The sequence below is a fragment of the Ochotona curzoniae genome, unplaced genomic scaffold, assembly GCF_017591425.1.
Source record: "Ochotona curzoniae isolate NIBS_2020 unplaced genomic scaffold, NIBS_Ocur_1.0 patch319, whole genome shotgun sequence".
NCBI lineage: Eukaryota > Metazoa > Chordata > Mammalia > Lagomorpha > Ochotonidae > Ochotona > Ochotona curzoniae.
The window spans coordinates 115,826-134,403 of NW_024466883.1; the positions used below are offsets into that span (position 1 = coordinate 115,826).

Sequence of the window (18,578 nt, forward strand, 5' to 3'; positions counted from 1 at the left end):
TGTGCATTTACTTATCTTACCTTAACTAAAGTTCTCTTTTTCTGGTTGGACATGAGAAACCAGTTTAAGCAACCAATGCTTGCTTTTATTTCTATTATAAGCAATAATTCAGATCTTTTTTCACTAAATATGACTGCAGCATTTTCATAATAAAATGCACAAAAGGCAATACCAAAAAATGCCTTCTGAACAGGCTTCTGCCAGGCAACCCACTAAGTTAGACTCTACCAAAGTGGCACTACGACAATATAGGCATCCAGTTTCTTTTCCTTTTTTCAAATTTGTCAGTTATTTACCACAATTATTTTGTCTAGTAGGAGACAATTTCATGCTGGACTTAACTCTTAAGAGTTGACATAAACCAAAACTGGACAGCAGTCAACTGGAATCACATTCCAATGGTCTCCAAAAGTACTTGGCTAAAACACATCTTTTCTCCTTGATTGATTTTGCATTAATTTTATTAAACGTATAGCAAATAACACTGCAAAGTTTTTCTCAGAGCTTTTTCTTAGGGGACTCTGCAATTCTTGCCAACAAGTACCTGGTGAACTTGTAGACAGCGCTGTTCCTGGCTCCCCAGCAGGTGGCGGCCCCGCGCCCTGGCCGCACGCCCGCTGCATCCCGCCGGCAGCACAGAGGCTCGCGCGGCCCGGGAGCGCTCGCCCCGCAGCTCGGGCGGCTGGCAGGCGGGCTGGCGCCGGTCGCGTCGGCCGGCAGCAGGGCCCATGTGGAAGCTCCTCCCGGCCGCGGGCCCAGCCCGAGGTAAGGACAGAGAGGGACAGAGGGCCCGGGTTCGGAGGAGCGCCAACGCGGGGAAGGAAGTCGGGGAGGGTCGCTTCCGGTCGGGTCCCCTTACCTTCCGGGGCACGGCGGAACGGGAAGGAAACCGGGGGTCTGGCACGCGCGTGGTGGTCCCGGCTGCGCCGTGGCGGGGAAGGCCGGCTGTCCTCGGCCCCGGGGTTGGGCGGGTGGACGCCCGGCCCTGTCCCGCGCTGTGCAGTGGCCGTGGGACCCCGGCGCTGTGCAGTGGGCATGGGCGGTGGGGCGGCTGGCCCTTCGCTGAGCCCTGGCTGAGGTGGCTGAGGAGAAACAGGTGCACGGAGAAGCTGTCTGTTGTTTCAGACGCGTTTCCGTGCTGTCAGCAAGAGGGGACAGCCCAGACTTTTTCTTTTTGAAAGAGAGACCAGAATCTTGCATCTCCGAATTCACTGCCCTAGATGTGTCCAACACTGGGGCTGGTCAGGCCCAAGCCAGGAACCCCGGGATGCAAGGGCCTCAGTTGCTGTCTGTCAGAGTGCGCCTTGGCGGTGCTGGGCTGGACCCCCTGCACAAACCTGGGATGCTGGTGTCCCAGGGGAGCTGCAGCAAAAGCCAGGCCACTTCACCCCGCCCCTTTCTTGTGTGTCTGCACTTCCCTAGTGGAAGTTGCTAGTTGCCTGCCTGGTGTTTGTGGTCCTTATTGGCTGATAAAAGGGTAAGCCAGTAAACCCATGATTGCCTGTATGCTCAGGGTGTTCACATTGTGATTGGGAAAAAAAGGGTCTCCCAAGAGGCAGTGTTGACTGGTTATTTAAGAAGTTTAAACAAAAAAAAAGAAGAAGGTGATTTCTTTATTTCACTTGAATGAGAGCAGGAAAGACAGAGAAGTCTTCCATTCTCGGGATGGCCTCCATGGCCAGAGCTGGACCAGTGCAAAGCTGGGAGCCAGAAGCTTCGTCTTGTCTCCCATGTGTATATAGGGGTGCAGGAAACTTGGGTCATGCTCCACTGCTTTCCCAGCCAAAAGCAGGGAGCTGGATGGGAAGTGGAGCAGCTTGGGGTTGAACCAGTGCCCACATGCGAAGCCAGCATGCAAACTGAGAATTAATATGATCTGGCCTCTGAAGGACTTTTGTAAACACCAACATAGGCATCCCTATGAACTTGCACCAGTGCAAGGCCAGCCCATAAAGATTTCAGTTTGTCTTGTGGCTCTCAGAGTTTCTGTGGATGTGTGAAAAGAAGACAGACCTGAGACAAATTGAGTTTGGCACAGCATACCTGAGGAAAGGCTTCATGAATCAAGGTGTGGCCCGAGCCAGTGGAGGTTGAGAGAGCAGTACCCAACAGTCCAGCAGATGGTAGGAGGTGACTTCCAGAAACGGCGGGATTGGTTAGTTGCAGCTCACGGTTGGCCTGGTCTGAGTGTGCAGTGAGAAGGCATTTGCCCTCAGGACCTGGTCTGAGTAAGTGACAGGCTGAGACTTAGCCATCTGTTACAGGGATAGCACTGCTCAGGGCAGACATTTGGCACTGTGTAGCAGGGCTAGCCTGGGAGTCCTGTTCAGCCTGTCTCCAGCTGTTGGCTAAAGTGCACCCTTGGCCACAGCTCAGAGTTGAGTTACTGCCACCTGTGGGCAGACCTAGTTTGAGTCCAGGGCTCAGATACCCTGGATATTTGGGCAGTGAGTCAGAACGCGTATCCCTGTCCTCCAAATAAGTAAAGTAAGGTAAAAATTTACAAACAAAGAATAGGGGCTGGTGTGATGGCTCAACTGGCTAATCCTCTACTGTTAGCACTGCCATCCCATATGGGCACTGGTCCTTATCCCAGCTGCTCCACTGCCCATCCAGCTCCCTGCTTGTGGCCTGGGAAAGCAGTCCAGGATGACCCAAAGCCTTGGGACCCTGCACTCAATATGAGAGACCTGGAAGAAGCTCCTGTCTCCTGGTCTCAGATCGGCACAGCTCCGTTGTTGTGGCCATTTGGGGAGTGAACTAATGGATGGAAGCTCCAGTCAAGTTCATATTGGGACTTTACTTGGGATTTTAGTAAATGTATACTTTGGGAAAGTATTAATTCCTTTCACTGTTGTTATTCCTTGAGAGAAATGGTATGCCCTTGCATTAATGTAGGTGATCTTTTGATATTCCTCAATAAGTGTTTAATAGAAAATGGGAGTTTAATTTATGTAAAACTGATTAACATTGAAATAGCAAAGTGTTTTCTTGACACATCATGAATTTTATCCTATATAATGTACACATTTATGTATGTGTGTTTGTGTCTCATGATTTTATTCCTCTTAGAACCATACAGACTTTTGACTGGCACTGAGTACGTCGTTGGAAGGAAAAACTGTGCTATTCTAATTGAAGATGATCAGTCAATCAGTCGAAATCATGCAGTGTTAACCGCTAATTTTGCTGTGACCAACTTGGTATGTTCCTGATTGTATTTTGCTAGCTTGCAGTGAGAGTTGAAATCACAGTATATTGCCTTGATGTGACAGAGAGAGAGAGCTGTTTGAGCATTTTATGCTTTTGTTTCAGTGACTTAGAAACTTGGAGAAAGTAGGTTGTATTTGTATTTGTTTACTTAACAACATTGACTGTTCCGTGGTGAGAGTTATTGGGCTTAGCTGTGATACATTCATGATGCTCGCTCTTAAAGAGAGTATGTGACTGATGGACACAAAGTCTGGGTGTGTAAAGGGAGTCTCCGCAGTGGGAATGACGGTTTTCCTGGGAAACACTGTTCTTCTGATCCACAGCTCTTTTGTGGCTTGGAGGTATTTGTTAGCTTTCACCAGAACCAGGGTGATGAGAGTGATAAGCAGTTAGTTTGAACAAGAAAGTGACAAATGCAAATGCAGTGATGGATTAGTTTACTGGCATTTAGGTTTTGTGTCTATTTGTGTTGTAGAAAAGCATTATTATAGAAGTTGCAATAGAGAAAATAAAATTATTACCAAAAGTCAGAACCTCTAGGCTTTATGCCTTGTTTTTACTCGCCCAGTGTTTACCATGTGCTTTTGATAATGTAAACAAAACAAAACGAAAACTTAGGACTGAAGCTGTCATGTTATGCATGAAGCAAACTGCTGCCAATCATAAAATTCTCAAGTGTGTGAAATGGAAGGGTTGGGAAAGTCCCAACTGATTTACAGAAATAAAGAAAAATGTGTGTTCTAAGAGTTATAATTCTGAAATTCAGAGATTTTCTTAAAGGGAGATATTTATGTTAATTGCTAATTAGTCCTTTGAAGGCAGCCAGAACAGTAGCTGTCATTCCCTGTGGTGGCAGGATATGCAGCTGTTTATTATTTTACCCTTTTCAAAAGTTATCAAATGTCTCCTGTGAATCATTTCCCCCTGGATTGTATGTGCTTGAGCTGTAAAAGACTCGTAATTACTTCTCTAATTTTCAGAGTCAAACTGATGAAATCCCTGTATTGACAATCAAAGATACTTCTAAATATGGTACCTTTGTTAATGAGGCAAAAATGCAAAATCACCTTCCCCAAACTTTGAAGACAGGGGATAGAGTCACCTTTGGAGTGTTTGAAAGTAAATTCAGGTATGGATTTGTTTATTTAATTTTTGTTGTTAAAGATTTACTTTTACATGAAAGGCAGATGAACAGAGAGAAGGAGAGACTGAGAGATCCTGCCTTTACTAATTCACTCCCAAGTTGCCACAAGAGCCAGAGGTGGGCCAATCTGAAGCCAGGAACCAGGAGCCTCTTCTGAGTCTCCCACATGGCTGAGGAGTCCCACAACTTTGGGCTGTCCTTGATTGCCTTCTCAGGCCACAAGCAGGGAGCTGGATCCACGTTTGGGAAGCTGGGGTATGAACTGTTGCCCATGTGGAATCCTGGTGGAAGCTTAGTGTACCAAACCAATGGCACTGGCTCCACACGTTTTAAATTAGATTAAAGTGGACAATTTTATTTCACAACAATTGAATTTTAAAGCAAAGATAAGGATTATAAGGTGACAGTATAATTGACTTCCCGTTTAGCACAGTAGTGAACTCTGTGTGGTTGGTATATTTTGTGGATCACAGGTGGGGGGTGACAGGTGAGTAAAAGTTTGTGTTAGTCCCTGTGAGTTGTGATAGGAGCCTCGTTTGTTTGATGCTCCATAAGTTAAAATGTAATGTTGATGTTGGCCATGTCTTTTTCTTCTTTGGGAATACAAGACTTAGGAGGTAAGAATTTCCTAAGTTACAAATTTATAATGTGTCAAAATTAAATGAATAATATGTTGTAAGTTTAAAGTTGTAAAGTATTGTAAAGTTGTAAAGTCTTTGTAACTGTGATAACGTAACTTTATTGTCATTCACAGGGTAGAGTATGAGCCTTTGGTTGCCTGTTCTTCTTGTTTAGATGTGTCTGGGAAAACTGCTCTAAATCAAGCTGTGTTGCAACTTGGAGGACTCACTGTGAACAGCTGGACAAAAGAATGTACTCACCTTGTCATGATGTCAGTGAAAGTCACCATTAAAGTAAGTTGAACTGTGTTCCCATATTAAAACAAGTTCTGGGACCTTGAGTGAACTCACCCACAGCACAGAGTTAGCACCATGTGTCTCTTCTGTCAGATTGTCTTCCTCCAGTCTCTGACATTGTCTCATGGTCTCATGCTCCCTCAGTTAAGCTGTAATCACACAAAGATTTCTTTGCTGTATCTTTAAAGCCCTGAGATGTATGGATATGTACCTTCCAAAGATGCTGACTAGTCATTAAAGCAGTGATGTATTTTGGTATATTTTCAGGTTTTGTATTTTCATCAGATTTGATATATCCAAAAGTAATTGAAGAATGGCATTTAAGATGTGATTCGTCAGACAGGCTGACTGTGCAAAAGATATGTGGGATTGTTTTAGGCTGAAAAGCACAAATACTTTGGTTCCTGTGTTTGAAGATGCATAAGCCTTTTGTTATAATTAATTAAATATTAGTGTTATATTCTAATTTATGCATAAATGGCTCTTATGTGTGGACATATATGTGCATGAAATAGCTGTCAAAGAGAAAGGCTTGTTGCCCAGATTGAACCTGAAGTTAAATTTGTACCATGGTGAAGTTACCCTGAACAAAGATAGTTCCCTCTTGGAAAATTTAGGACATTGATTTTTTTGCTTCTGCAGCAAGACTTACTGAAAAAATACTCATGTTGATAAATTCACAGGTAATAGATTCATAAAACATTTGTAAAACCAAAATATGCATGAGGACATATTTAAATGTTAGCTCAGCATAACCCCCTTAAGATATTAAGTTACTCAAATGGAATAGGTAATGATACATGGGTTTAGAAGCCTGAAATAAGGTCAAAGATGCTTTGATTGTCTTGGGAGATTTTGCCAAGTCCTCAGAGCTGGACACTTCTAGTACCTGACATGCTAATGACCACCATTAGAGACACCACCATGGAGTGTGCAGCGTTTCTTCTTTGGTGTTTCTGATCGCTTTTTGCAAAATAAACATCAAAATAAACCCTGATCATTAGTTTTTGCTCAGCGTTCTCAATGCATAGTTAGGCTTATAGGGTTTTGTTTTGTTTTGTTTTGCTTTTTACTTTTGTTTTGTTTAGATTATTGAATGTTAGAACCAGAGGGAAACCTGAGGAGTATTTAGTTCAGCTTTTATATTTTGAAGAGCAAATTGCGACTCGGAGCACTTACGTGCTTAGCCCAGAATCGCACGTGTTGCAGTTTTATTCAGTCCTGTATTGATTGAACTTAAATACTCTATGTTGGATTTGGATGATCTCATTCACATAGGAAGTTGGGATCTGTCAGATTCCAGTCTTTAGAGATACCCTCAATCTGGTCGCTCCTAACGCCTGCATTATTGAAAACATATGTATAAACTGTATAGTTGGATTATTTCCTAGAATATGCCAGCTCTTATTTTAATTGCCCACAGTAGTATTTTCTAGTTCTTTATGAGTTTGTGGATGTGTGTTACTTGAGGCTGATAGCTTGATTCACGTTAGTTCACAGTTTCGTTCTCTCTTTATGTGTGCATCAGCTTCCACTGAGCCTAACCAGTTGCTCCTTGACTTACTGTGTTGAAGAGGCTTTATTCTATACTCTTACTCCTTCTGAAAGCAGTAAGGCTCCAAAGAAATTTCCATTTATCTCTTAATGTGTATTGCCTCTGCAGGATGGGTTAGATTTCTTCAGCCTGAACGTGTACTTGTAATGTTTTTCAAATTGGAATGCATTTTTAAAGTCTTTGTGTTATTCTGCCTATCCCAAAGGACTACTGTGTCATTGGCTTCTGATAATTGAGTAGTTCTGGTTTGTGGTATAAAACTGAGCAAATATGAAATTCTATTTTACAGATTGTGACTTCATTTATCAACTTAAGAAAAGGAAAGAAAACAATTATTAGAAAGGCATGTTTGTAGTTTATAACTTGAATGTTTTCTTTAGAAGAAGCTATTATAATGACTATATATATATATATCCACATATATTTTCTTTCTTTTAGACGATTTGTGCACTCATTTGTGGATGCCCCATTGTAAAGCCAGAGTATTTTACTGAATTTCTCCAAGCAGTTCAGTCCAAGAAACAGCCTCCACAAATAGAAAGGTATATTATGTGTTTCTAATTAACAACATATGACAGAAAAGATGAGCGCATTGACTTTCGGTTAACTCTCTGGAATTCTAGATGTGATAGTTGCTGTGTTCCACGTTTTTCTTGTGTGTGTGTGTTCCATGTTAATGAGATTTTTTCAGTTAGTATGTAAAGAAAGAGTACCCCAAATTCTTAATTGGTTATTTCTTAGCTCTGTGAAACAGATGTTAACTGCTAATATATAACAAAAAACTGTTGTAGCATGGTAAATAGGTCAGCATTGCTCATGTGCCAGTGTCGGGGTCATGGGTGAGGTACCCTTGGTAGTGGGGCTGCAGCAACCCTCTTGGAGAACCACATATTTGGACCTAAATGTTGACGGCACTGGGCACTGCTTTTGTTACCTCATTTCAAAATGAGATCACTGACACAGTGTAGTAGCTCTAGATTAGTAATTCCATCTATAAAACCTGAGCACATGGCTTGCTCTCATCCTACTTGCCTGTTAAAAGAAATGTTGATTATTGGTAATTGCAGCAAAATGTGGATGATATGTGCCAGATTTGTGAGCCACTAGACTTGGAGATCTGTTTATGGATATTGTTAGTGATGCTTTAAAGCAGTAAGAATTAGGGTTACAAGGGAAAGTATTTGTTATTATTTATTCCAAATTGTATGATCAAAATGCTGAGCATTACAAAATGGTAAATGTCTTTAGTCAGTTACATAGGAGAAGAGCTTGTTTACTCAAAATATACAAGTCAGTGAATTATAGGGTATGTGACAAAATAGATTGTATTTTTTTTCTTGGTAAGGTTTACTTAAAAGATAAGGCCATCACAGACACTCACTTAGTGCTAGAGTGGCCAGAGAGAGGAAGGGTTGTAAAGAGATTTTCTGCTTTAATCTTGTTATCTTGGGTAGGGAAGAGAAAGTGCTGCTTGCCATTGACTGGCTTCTTTTGAGTCTGGAAAGAGGGGTAGTACCTAATACCACCCCAAGTCCCAGGTGAGGGGAGTGCCTCCTGAGGAAGGGGCCATCTGATTGACAAGTAGATAGACCACATTGCATAAGGTAGGGGGGCTTTGACTTCCAGTTGGTGATGCTAAGCTTGCTACTTATGTGTCCTGTTTCACTCTCCCACTAAGAGATTTCCAACCCCTTTTCTTAAGGGCTGCTGGAGGATATACATTTGTCTCATCTTCTATAGCTGCTTCGAACTGATTAGGTGTGAAGGTTCAGAAAGCTCTCTGCATCTCACCTAATGGCTACATCTCAGGAGCCATAGAAAACTTAGCTGATTCTGTTGGCTGTGTCCATAGATTACTGTCACTAACTCTGAGAAGTTTCTGGCCTTTTCTGTCTTTGAGGTGGCATCTGAGGACCTCAGCTGGTTTGTAGGAGCAGGCCGACTCATTCGAGTGCACCTGGACATGCTCCTCTCCTCTGCACTGGATTCAGGGCAGGCAGCACAGCATGCACTGTGTGTTTCAGCGCTAGGACACACAGCCCACTCTGTGCTCCCTGAGATTGGGGATCCTGCCTTGCCTGGGACCAACCAGTCCCGAAAGCCTGGGGTTCTTGGTGACACCAAAGGCTGTTGGTTGGATCACCCCACATTTCCTGCCATGGGTGCGACTGCCTGCAACCTGTTAGACCCCTAACCTGCTGCCCAAAAGCCTTCAGTGTGGCCAGATTGTATGATTACAAGCTTACATTGATTCTATAGAATGACTGGCTATTTCAAATGGCCTTAAGTTTAGGAGTGTTAAGCAAGTTAAGAATTTCAAAAGCATTTTTTATCAGCATGTTGCAGTGTTACTAATGTTTTTATTTTGTAAGGATTTATTTATTCTTATTGGAAAGACAGATCAGGTTTATGACGAGAAAGAGAGACAGAGCCAAAGATCTTCCATCCGCTGGTTCACTTCCCAAATGGCTGCAACAGCCAAAACTGAGCTGATCTGAAACCAGGAGCCGGGAGCTTCTTTTGGGTCTCCCAGATGGGCACAGGATCCCAAGGTTTTGGGCCTTCCTCTGCTGATTTCCCAGGCCATAAGCATGGAGCTGGATGGGAAGTGGAACGGCTGGAACACAAATCAGCACCCATGTGGGATGCCAGTGCTTACAAGACAAAGATTTAATCTCTGAGCCATTGCACCGGGCCCACTCATTTTATTGTTAGAGCAGTAACGTAGTGGTTCATGTTCATAAGCATGTCTTATTGCATACATATGTATGAGCTATGTTTTATAGGACTGACAGATATAGATTTGTTAATATCAGCATCACCATAAACACATGGTTATGTGTTATGCTATATCACGATGGGTATGAAGTACTGGGTAGTAGTGGTAGTTTGTGATTTTTGTCCTTCTACTTCGTAAAATTTATTTATTTTATTGGAAAGGCAGATTTATAGAGAGTAGGACAGAGAGAAAGATTTTCATTCCCCTGGTTCAATGTGCAAGTGGCCGCAATGGCCAGAGTTGAGTCGACCTGAAGCCAGGAGCCAGAAGCTTCTTCCAAGACTCCAATGTGGGTGCAGATCCCAAGACGTTGGGCAATCCTCCAAGGCTTGTGCAGGCCACAGGCAGTGAGCTGGATGGGATGTGGAGCAGCCAGGACACAAACTGGCAGTCAAATGGGATCCCAGGGCATGCACCGCAAGGATTTAGTCGTATGAGATCCCAGTGCTTTCAAGGCAAGGATTTATCCACTGAGCCATTGTGCCGGGCCTCCCCATCCTCTTTTAATATCACCTTCAGCCTCATACACATCCTTTGAGGTCCTGAGTGTGGACATGGTCACCAGGGGAAATGCAGAAGTAGGCAGGTGACAGAACCTTAGAGAGCCACTGTCAGCAGGCTTCTGTGGACGTTGTCTGAGATGCTGAGTCTCCTTTGTAGCTTGCTCTTTGCTTTTCTGCTGGCCCCATCCACGTGGCCTTTCATTTTCTGCCCTGGTGGCCCAATGAGGTGCTGACCTCCTCCAGAGTGGCCAGAAGAGGATCAGGGTAAAGCATACACACAGAGGCGGCACAACAGCCTAGAATCACTGCCCATGTTACCTTGTGGATATTTGAAGATCTGGCCAAAGACTATCCAGTGCTGGTGACCTTGAAGGGAAAAGAGAGAAAGGAGGGAGGGAGAAAAGTAAAGAAGGAAGGCAGACAGGCAGTAGTAGGCTTTTTTTTTTTAATATTTATTTTTATCTTGGGCCAGGTGTGGTGGTCTAGCAGCTAAAGTTCTCGCCTTGCAAACGCTGGGATCCCATATAGGTGCTGATTCTAATCCTGGCAGCCCTGCTTCTTATCCAGCTCCTTGCTTATGGCCTGGGAAATAGTGGAGGATGGCCCAAAGTCTCAGGATCCTGCACCCACGTGGGAGACCTTGGAGGAAGTTCCTGGGTCCAAGCTTTGGATCGGCTTAGCTTCATCTGGTGCAGTCTCTTGGGGAGTGAATTATCAGATGGAAGATCTTCCTCTCTGTTTCTCCTCCTGCTCTGTATATCTGACTTTGTAATAAAGATGAAATAAATCTTTACATCATGCATATGGCATAGGTTGGGGGCAGACCAGGCTGAACCCATTCACATCAACTGCTGGCGAATCTGAGCACCAGCATAGAGTGTGGGTCAGGCCAGTTTCGGTCACAACACATACCAGTGCACATTAAGGAATGCCAAGGTGAGGTGAGCCATACCAGATGTGGTTGCAGTGCCCAAATAGCACACTTGAGAACCGGGGTGGGGCGGGGGGAAGGGGAGAGGAGGTAAAGCCGCCAGGGGAATGTGGGCTCCTCTGCTGGACAACCACTCCCACTGGAGAGCATGAGTTGGGATGGGGGCAGACCAGACTAGGCAGGGCTACAACACCTGTGGGCCTCATGTGAGCTAGATTGGGGAAGGGCCATATTGGGCTGACTGTTCTGACTGGTGCAAGCAAAAATTAGAGTGGGTGAGGGTTAGTTGGGCTTTGCCACATTATCAGATGGCAGAGGCTGGCACAGGAGTCCAATTCTGTTAAGTTAAGTGCCAGAACCACCTGGAGAGTGCACAATCCGGAAGTTGGCTTGGCCTAGTAGGAAGATAGTGGGCACCTCCCTTGTGGGTAACCACTCCCACTGGAGAGCATGAAAACCAGGGCAGGGACAGGGGTGGCTAGACAGAAAGGCATCTGCAAGTGTGTGTGTGGGGGCTGGATAGTAGGTTGCTTGGATTGAACTAGCCTTCAATGCCTATGGGATATGGGATCCCGGGCGTGCAAGGCGAGGACCCTAAACACTTGCGCCACTGCACCGGGCCCAAGTACCCTGTATTCTTACACAGCTTGTGTGGTGTGCCAAAAATGCAGTGCTCTGAAGGCCTTTTACACGAGCCTGTTCTCAAACAGCAGGCTTTTTGGCTGCTTGTTACGAAACGGGCGGGCCCAAGGTCAGTGTTCTCTCCCTGGTAGCACAATCCACACAAGATACTGACTATCCTGCCACGGTCCTTGATCAGGGACGTGACCTACAAACAGTGATGCTTATGCTGCCTGCTTTGTCTCTGAGCCAGCAGTCTGTCTATTGCCTGCAAGTGTGAAACTGGAACAAATTTGACCTCACTAGCTTGCCATTAGGTTTTAGGCCTAATAAACACACCAATCTGAAACAGTCAGTACATGAACATTTAGCAAGTTTGTACTAGTAGAGAACAGCATATATAATCAGTTAAAATCCAAGGCAAAGCATTGTGCCGCACACCTGCAAGTTGTAGCTGCCCCTTGGGCTAAGCTTTTAGAGATCATGTAAAGAAGCAGTGTAGTAAGTGGTTCGAGAAAGCAGGAACATGCTCCCAGCACACTGATGAAACAGGGAGCTGTGCAGGTCCTGGGGGAGTAGTTGTTGCTGGGGATACTGATTTCACTGTATTCAGTGTGTTTGGAGAAATCCGTGCTCAGTGTGTTTGAAAAATCTTAAAAGACAAAAGCAAAATGAATTATTGTGGTTTAGAAGATATTTATTGAAGATGAGATAAACATTTATGTACAAGTATATGATGTAAATGGTAAAAAGTATTTCTTGATTATCTTTACATAAATATGTGGATAATGTGTGCCAGTTACTATGAAAACATTATTTTACTTATGGCTCTTAACATTTTATACAATCAGGCCAAGTATATTTTCAAATATTTTTATGCTACTTTGTATTTGTGGTAGCCTTCTATTGAAGCAGCCTGCCTCTAATCTATATTTCTATCAGATTATATTTGTGTTTTCTAGTTTTCTTACTAGCTGTCTGATCACTGGAGCACCAGAAATGCTTTGAAACTTCTTGAAAACATTACTTCAGAAATAGTGACTTTAATTAGTTGTATGGTTCTCACTAATCTCTGTTCTCATCAGTACACTGAGAAATGAAAGCCTCATCCAGGAATCTGAAGTTCAGAACATGGCACGCTTTTTCTCACTGTGTTATTAATCATCTGTGTTTGTCCTGGAGTTGGAGCACAGGGGTGAAGCTGAGATCGCAGTCTGTGTGCCAGGTCAAGTACGGCTTTCTCTCCAGCTACCCACTAATGCATCGGTGTTCTTTGCTCAGGGTAGTTCTTCCCTATATCTGTGTTTTTGTCAAGGTAGATTGTACCTAGTGGTGAGTTTCAAATTACACAGTGTTTAAAGTAAACCAAGGTACATTGTGGGTTTGTAAAAAAATATTTATTATGTATTTTTATTACAAAGCCAGATATACAGAGAGGAGGAGAAACAGAGAGGAAGATCTTTGCATCCAATGATTCATTCCCCCAGTGAGCGCAATGGCTGGTGCTGTGCCAATCCAATGCCAGGAGCCAAGAACTTCCTCCAGGTCTCCCACATGGGTGCAGGATCCCAAAGTTTTGGGCCATCCTCGACTGCTTTTCCCAAGCCACAAGCAGGGAGCTGGATGGGAAGTGGAGCTGCCGGGATTAGAACCGATGCCCATATAGGATGCCAGCGTGTTCAAGGCAAGGCCTTTAGCCGCTAGGCCACGCTGCTGGGCCCAGTACATTGTTTTAATCCCAGAATTTTAATACCTAAATTTGTAGTCCACAAGTTGAGAGATGTTTATACTTTGTATATGTATCAAAGTTATAATTTATATTTATGTCTGTTGAATGTCTACCATAAACCAGGCAGAAGATACACTTGAGGATTGAATAAGCCAAAAAAATTTACAGGGACTCAGGTTGTTGTGCAGCAGTCTCAGCTGTCGCCTGCTGTGCTGACAGCATGGCATATGGATACCAGTTCGTGTCTTGACTTACCCCCTTTAGATCCAGTTCCCTGTTAATGTCCTGGGAAAAGCAGCAGCAGATGACCCAACTGCTTGGGACCCTTCCATCCATGTGGGAGACCTGAAGAAGCTCCTTGCTCCTGCCTTCACCCTGGTTCACGTTGGCTGTTGAGGCCATTTGGGAAGTGAAAGCAGTGAGCCAACAGATGGAAGATAGTGCTCTGGCTTGGCTCTCTCTTCCCTCCCAGAGTTCCTTCTCTGGAACTCTATCCGATCAAATAATTAAATCTTTTTTTTTTAAACTATTAGATTTCTGCCCTCATCGTATTTAGTGGAAGAACCAAATATTCTAGACTCAGAAATAGTTAGTACTCTCATAGTATTGTTAGGAAAAGCTGAAGGGAAATTCTATGCTTATTTTTACGATCCTAGTTCAGTGTAGAATCTTAAATTCTTTGAACGAAATTACAGCTAACTCTTTTCTTAGGTACAGTAATCTGCTAAAAGTGAACTATGTCATTTTATTTTTTTTAAGATTTATTTTTAATATTTTTTCATTGGAAAGGCAGATATACAGAGAGGAGAGACAGAGAGGAAGATCTTCCGTCCGATGATTCACTCCCCAAGTGAGCGCAACGGACCGATACTATGCCCATCCGAAGCCAGGAGCCTCTTCCGGGTCTCCCGTGCGGGTGCAGGTTCCCAAAGCTTTGGGCCGTCCTCGACTGCTTTCCCAGGCCACAGGCAGGGAGCTGGAAGGGAAGCGGGGCTGCCGGGATTAGAACCGGTGCCCATATGGGATCCTGGGCGTGCAAGGCGAGGACCTTTAACCACTTGCGCCACCGTGCCGGGCCCGAACTATGTCATTTTAAAAGTAGCTTAGACACAGGAGAGTTAACATGGTAGCTCGAATTTTATATTGTCACCCAGTCCCCCGAGATTTTGGCTTGCAGAAATCATTTCAGGATACACTTAGAGCATTTGTTGTGATGGATTGGAGAAATGCTACTAAGTATTCTTCAAGTTGTCATAAATTTTCCACTTTTCTGTCAAGACTCAGCTTTACTTTAGCAGATGTATCATATTCTGTGTGGCCAAGGAGAAATGGAGGCGGAGCGAGATGGCAGCTGGAAGGAGGAAGCAGGGAAATCAGTTCTACCTCCTTTGATCACCATTAAGATTGCAAGATTGTCCTGTTCGATGTTGCTCTCTGAAGAGAGTTAACCCTTAAATGTTGTGAATTGCCTCTTCCTGTCTTGTTCCCTGTAGTCATCCTTATGTTGGGTTTTACCGAGAGCTAAAGAGACAAGCTGCATCAACTGTAACAAAATCTCTTAGGGAATTCAAAGAATGGCCTAATGAGATTTTAAGAATTATCTGTTCAGTTTTACTTCCTCCTTGCTTTCTTCTCATCTCCCCAGACGTTTAAAAAATATTATAGCATCTTATTAAAGAGCAGAAAAATACGTTCTTTACTCTAGAGAAAGTTTTAAACTATTGTGAACTTTTCTAAAATGCTCTGAAACAATATTATGGTAGTGTTCACAGAACTAAATGTGAGCCTTAGTAACACAGAGTGGCTCCCCAGTAAACATGAGCTACTGATAAAATTTGATCTTTTTTCTCTCCACCCTTTTGCAATTCACATTAACTGTTTGAGTCATGTGTGTTTCCCATGTGTCTGATTATGATTGTCTACCTTGGTTATTCTGAGGAACTGAAAGCCAGTCCTGCTGTGCTGTGCAGTACCTCTCACTATAGTTCCTGAAAAGGCACATGGGTGGCTTTTGGTCATTTTGTACCAAATTAAAACAAAATCTTACCTTAAAAAGAACTTGTTGTGATTTTATGGAAATTATGCTTTTCTGGTATCAGAAATTTAAATCAATTTAAAAGTAGTGTGTAACTACAATATGCTTTACAAACTTTTACAGTTTTTACCCACCTATTGATGAACCAGCCATTGGAAATAATAATATTGATCTGTCGGGACGGCAGGAAAGAAAAGAGATCTTCAAAGGAAAAACATTTGTATTTTTAAATGCCAAGCAGGTAATGTTAGAAATTATACTTTCCTAAAGAAGACCATAAATCAACACGTGCTATTGTTCTCACACTGATAAGGTATTTGATTTGAGAATTTTTGTACAGAATTGTGAAGTGCAGGCACCAGCGTCTGCCAGGTGATCATGTATATAATTATACTTCTTAATATCTGGTAACTGAGCTGGTTTATATAAATATGTAAACGCAGAGGACAGGAAACTTTGTCCTAGCTTATTCAGTCAGTAAGCATCCATAGAGTGTCTTCTCTGTGCCAAACAAGGGTCCTAACACTTTGTTACTGCAGAAAGTCATGCGGGTAAGCCGACAGAGTAAGTCTGATGATGACGATGATGTTACTGTGGACAAGGTAATGGTTCCAGGGCTGCATGGAGAACTTCTGAGTAAGGATTCTGCCCAAAATGAAATCTCAAATGATCTATTCTAGGAGTAGAACCAATTCTGTTTAAATTCCAATTCCGTTTTATTTTCCAAATTCTATTTTTACATAGCAAAAGTTATCTCAGGACACTTTGGCTAACAAAACATGTTTCTTTCCATTTTTAGTATAAGAAACTAAGTTCAGCAGTTGTCTTTGGAGGTGGAGAAGCTAAGTTGATAACAGAAGAAAATGAAGAAGAGGATAGCTTCTTTTCAGCTCCTGGAACGTGTGTTATTGATATAGCAATAACCAGTACACAAATGGTAATTCCTGACTCTCAGAAAAAATGGATTCACTCAATTATGGAGATGCTTCAGAGGTACAGCACTATTATTTTAAATTAAAATGCAAATGGGAAGTTTTATGTGACATTTTGATTACACTTCATTTAGTAATGTAAAAGTACTAGCTTACTTGAGAAGCCTGGGAGAAAATGACCTTAAAAGACATTCATTTGGGAAAAACACTTGAAAATTCATAGGTAGTGTTTTCATAACACAGTTTCTATGAACTTTTTTTTTTAAAGATTTATTTTTATTATTTTTTTATTGGAAAGCGGATATACAGAGAGGAGAGACAGAGAGGAAGATCTTCTGTCTGATGATTCACTCCCCAAGTGAGCACAACGGCCGATACTATGCCGATCCGAAGCCAGGAGCCTCTTCCGGGTCTCCCACGCGGGTGCAGGGTCCCAAAGCTTTGGGCCGTCCTCGACTGCTTTCCCAGGCCACAGGCAGGGAGCTGGAAGGGAAGCGGGGCTGCCGGGATTAGAACCGGTGCCCCTATGGGATCCCGGGCGTGCAAGGCGAGGACCTTTAACCACTTGTGCCACCGCGCCGGGCCCAGTTTCTATGAACTTTTGAAGACGCTTCCTAGATACAAGAATTCTTGTGATAGTTATGCCATGTGGTTTACTTGAAAATTGAGTGTGACTTGGTTTGCTAGGAACAGTTTTATCAGCATGTTTTCCGCCTCTTTTTTTTTTTTTACAATAATAGAATTTGTATTTAGCCTGTCTGATTGAATAAAGTCATATTAAGCTTTTTTGCTGAATATGATATAGTTAAGGTTAAAATTCAAGATAATTTCTTTCTGAAGTTGCTTAAAGCTGAAATGTATTCATCCTTTCATAACTACATATTAAAAGTCATATAAAATTTTTTCTTCCTTTATAATGTAATTTTGAGGAGACAAGAAAAAAAAATAAAGGTCAGATACTTTAGTATTTGTAGTGCTGATAGAGTCAATAGATACGTTCAGTCAAGGGTTTCTGCCATTCTGCCATCAGCTTTTTATTGGTTAACAATCTTAGCAATATTATTATTTTTATTTTAAGATTTATTTATATGAAAGGTTGGGTCATAGAAGGGAAAAGGGGGAGACAGAAAGAGATCTTCCCACGTGGCTGCAGTGACTGCAGCTGGACTGATCCAAAAGCAGGAACCTGGAGCTTCTTCCCCGTGGGTACAAACGCCCAAGCACTGGGGCCATCCTCCCCTGCATTCATAGGCACATCAGCAGGGAGCTGGATTGGAAGTGAAGCAGCTCAGACCTAGCCACCGTGCCACTGGATCCACAGTCTCAGTGTTATTGAAGCTTAAAAGGATTTGTGAAATTGTGGAGGGTGTTCCTGGAGCACTCGGTGGAGTCCTCTAGGATGACGGACAATACAGATTCCCCAGCACAGGGCAAAATCGCTAATCTCCTACCAGAAAAATGTGGTGGACCAGAGAAAGCTCATCCCAGCTGAGGATCCAATTGTAGCTACAAGTATGCTTCTTTAATTGGTCAATATTGGAACAGACAGCCTGAGGTGTTCCACCCACTGCTCCCTTCCGAGCATGTGGTGGCAGTCAGCATAAGGAATAAGGGACTGCACTGCAGGTGCACCCCTCAGGTCACTATCTGTGTGGCCACAGTTGTCAGCCACTCCATGGGGACCTGCCTGTCTCCTGCCTCCTTGCAGGGTGAGTTCAGTTACCCTAGCTCTGCTCACTCTCTCTAGTGAATTGTTCACCCCCTCCATCACACCAACTTCTCACAATGGAAATACCAGGTTTGCTAGTCTGTTGACTAAATTTATACTCACCTAAGAAGATACATAGTTGGGACCTTGAGTGCAGATATGCCCGAGAAATTCATCACCAGCTTTCTTAGAGATTCAGTTGTCCTGTTCCCAGAGTCCTTCTGACGATGTCGATTACTTTGCTTTTTCCTCATGTGGGTTTGCTAAATAGAAAATAAATTTCAGGGGCCGTCACCATGATGTACTAGGCTGTGGTGTAAGCATCCCATATGAGTGCCAATTTGAGTCCCAGAATAACCAGAATAGGGATCCAGGTGCCTAGTTCTCTAGTCCAGGCTCTTCAGCAGTGCATGTTGCTTTCCGCATACATAAATGCTGGGAAGAAACCCTCAGTGGAGTACAAGGTTGGACTGACAGCCTTGGTCATACGATGATATTTGCTTCTATAGTC

General features: G+C 43.3%; 1 protein-coding gene across 4 annotated transcripts in view; it reads left to right on the forward strand.

The window, feature by feature from the left end:
• Positions 1 to 616: 616 nt before the first annotated feature.
• Positions 617 to 18,578, forward strand: part of LOC121167089 (nibrin-like) — a 36,336-nt gene continuing 18,374 nt past the window's right edge. For 2 of the 4 annotated variants that reach the window (XM_040996470.1, XM_040996472.1), the window contains exons 1-8: positions 620 to 765; positions 2,128 to 2,130; positions 3,073 to 3,203; positions 4,194 to 4,342; positions 5,112 to 5,271; positions 7,268 to 7,371; positions 15,551 to 15,668; positions 16,227 to 16,420. In XM_040996470.1, coding sequence (XP_040852404.1) covers positions 729 to 765; positions 2,128 to 2,130; positions 3,073 to 3,203; positions 4,194 to 4,342; positions 5,112 to 5,271; positions 7,268 to 7,371; positions 15,551 to 15,668; positions 16,227 to 16,420 — 896 coding nt within the window. In that variant the 5' untranslated portion in view covers positions 620 to 728. Of the gene's footprint in view, positions 766 to 2,127; positions 2,131 to 3,072; positions 3,204 to 4,193; positions 4,343 to 5,111; positions 5,272 to 7,267; positions 7,372 to 15,550; positions 15,669 to 16,226; positions 16,421 to 18,578 lie in introns of all 4 variants that reach the window. The other 2 variants (XM_040996471.1, XM_040996468.1) reach the window with 2 other exon arrangements.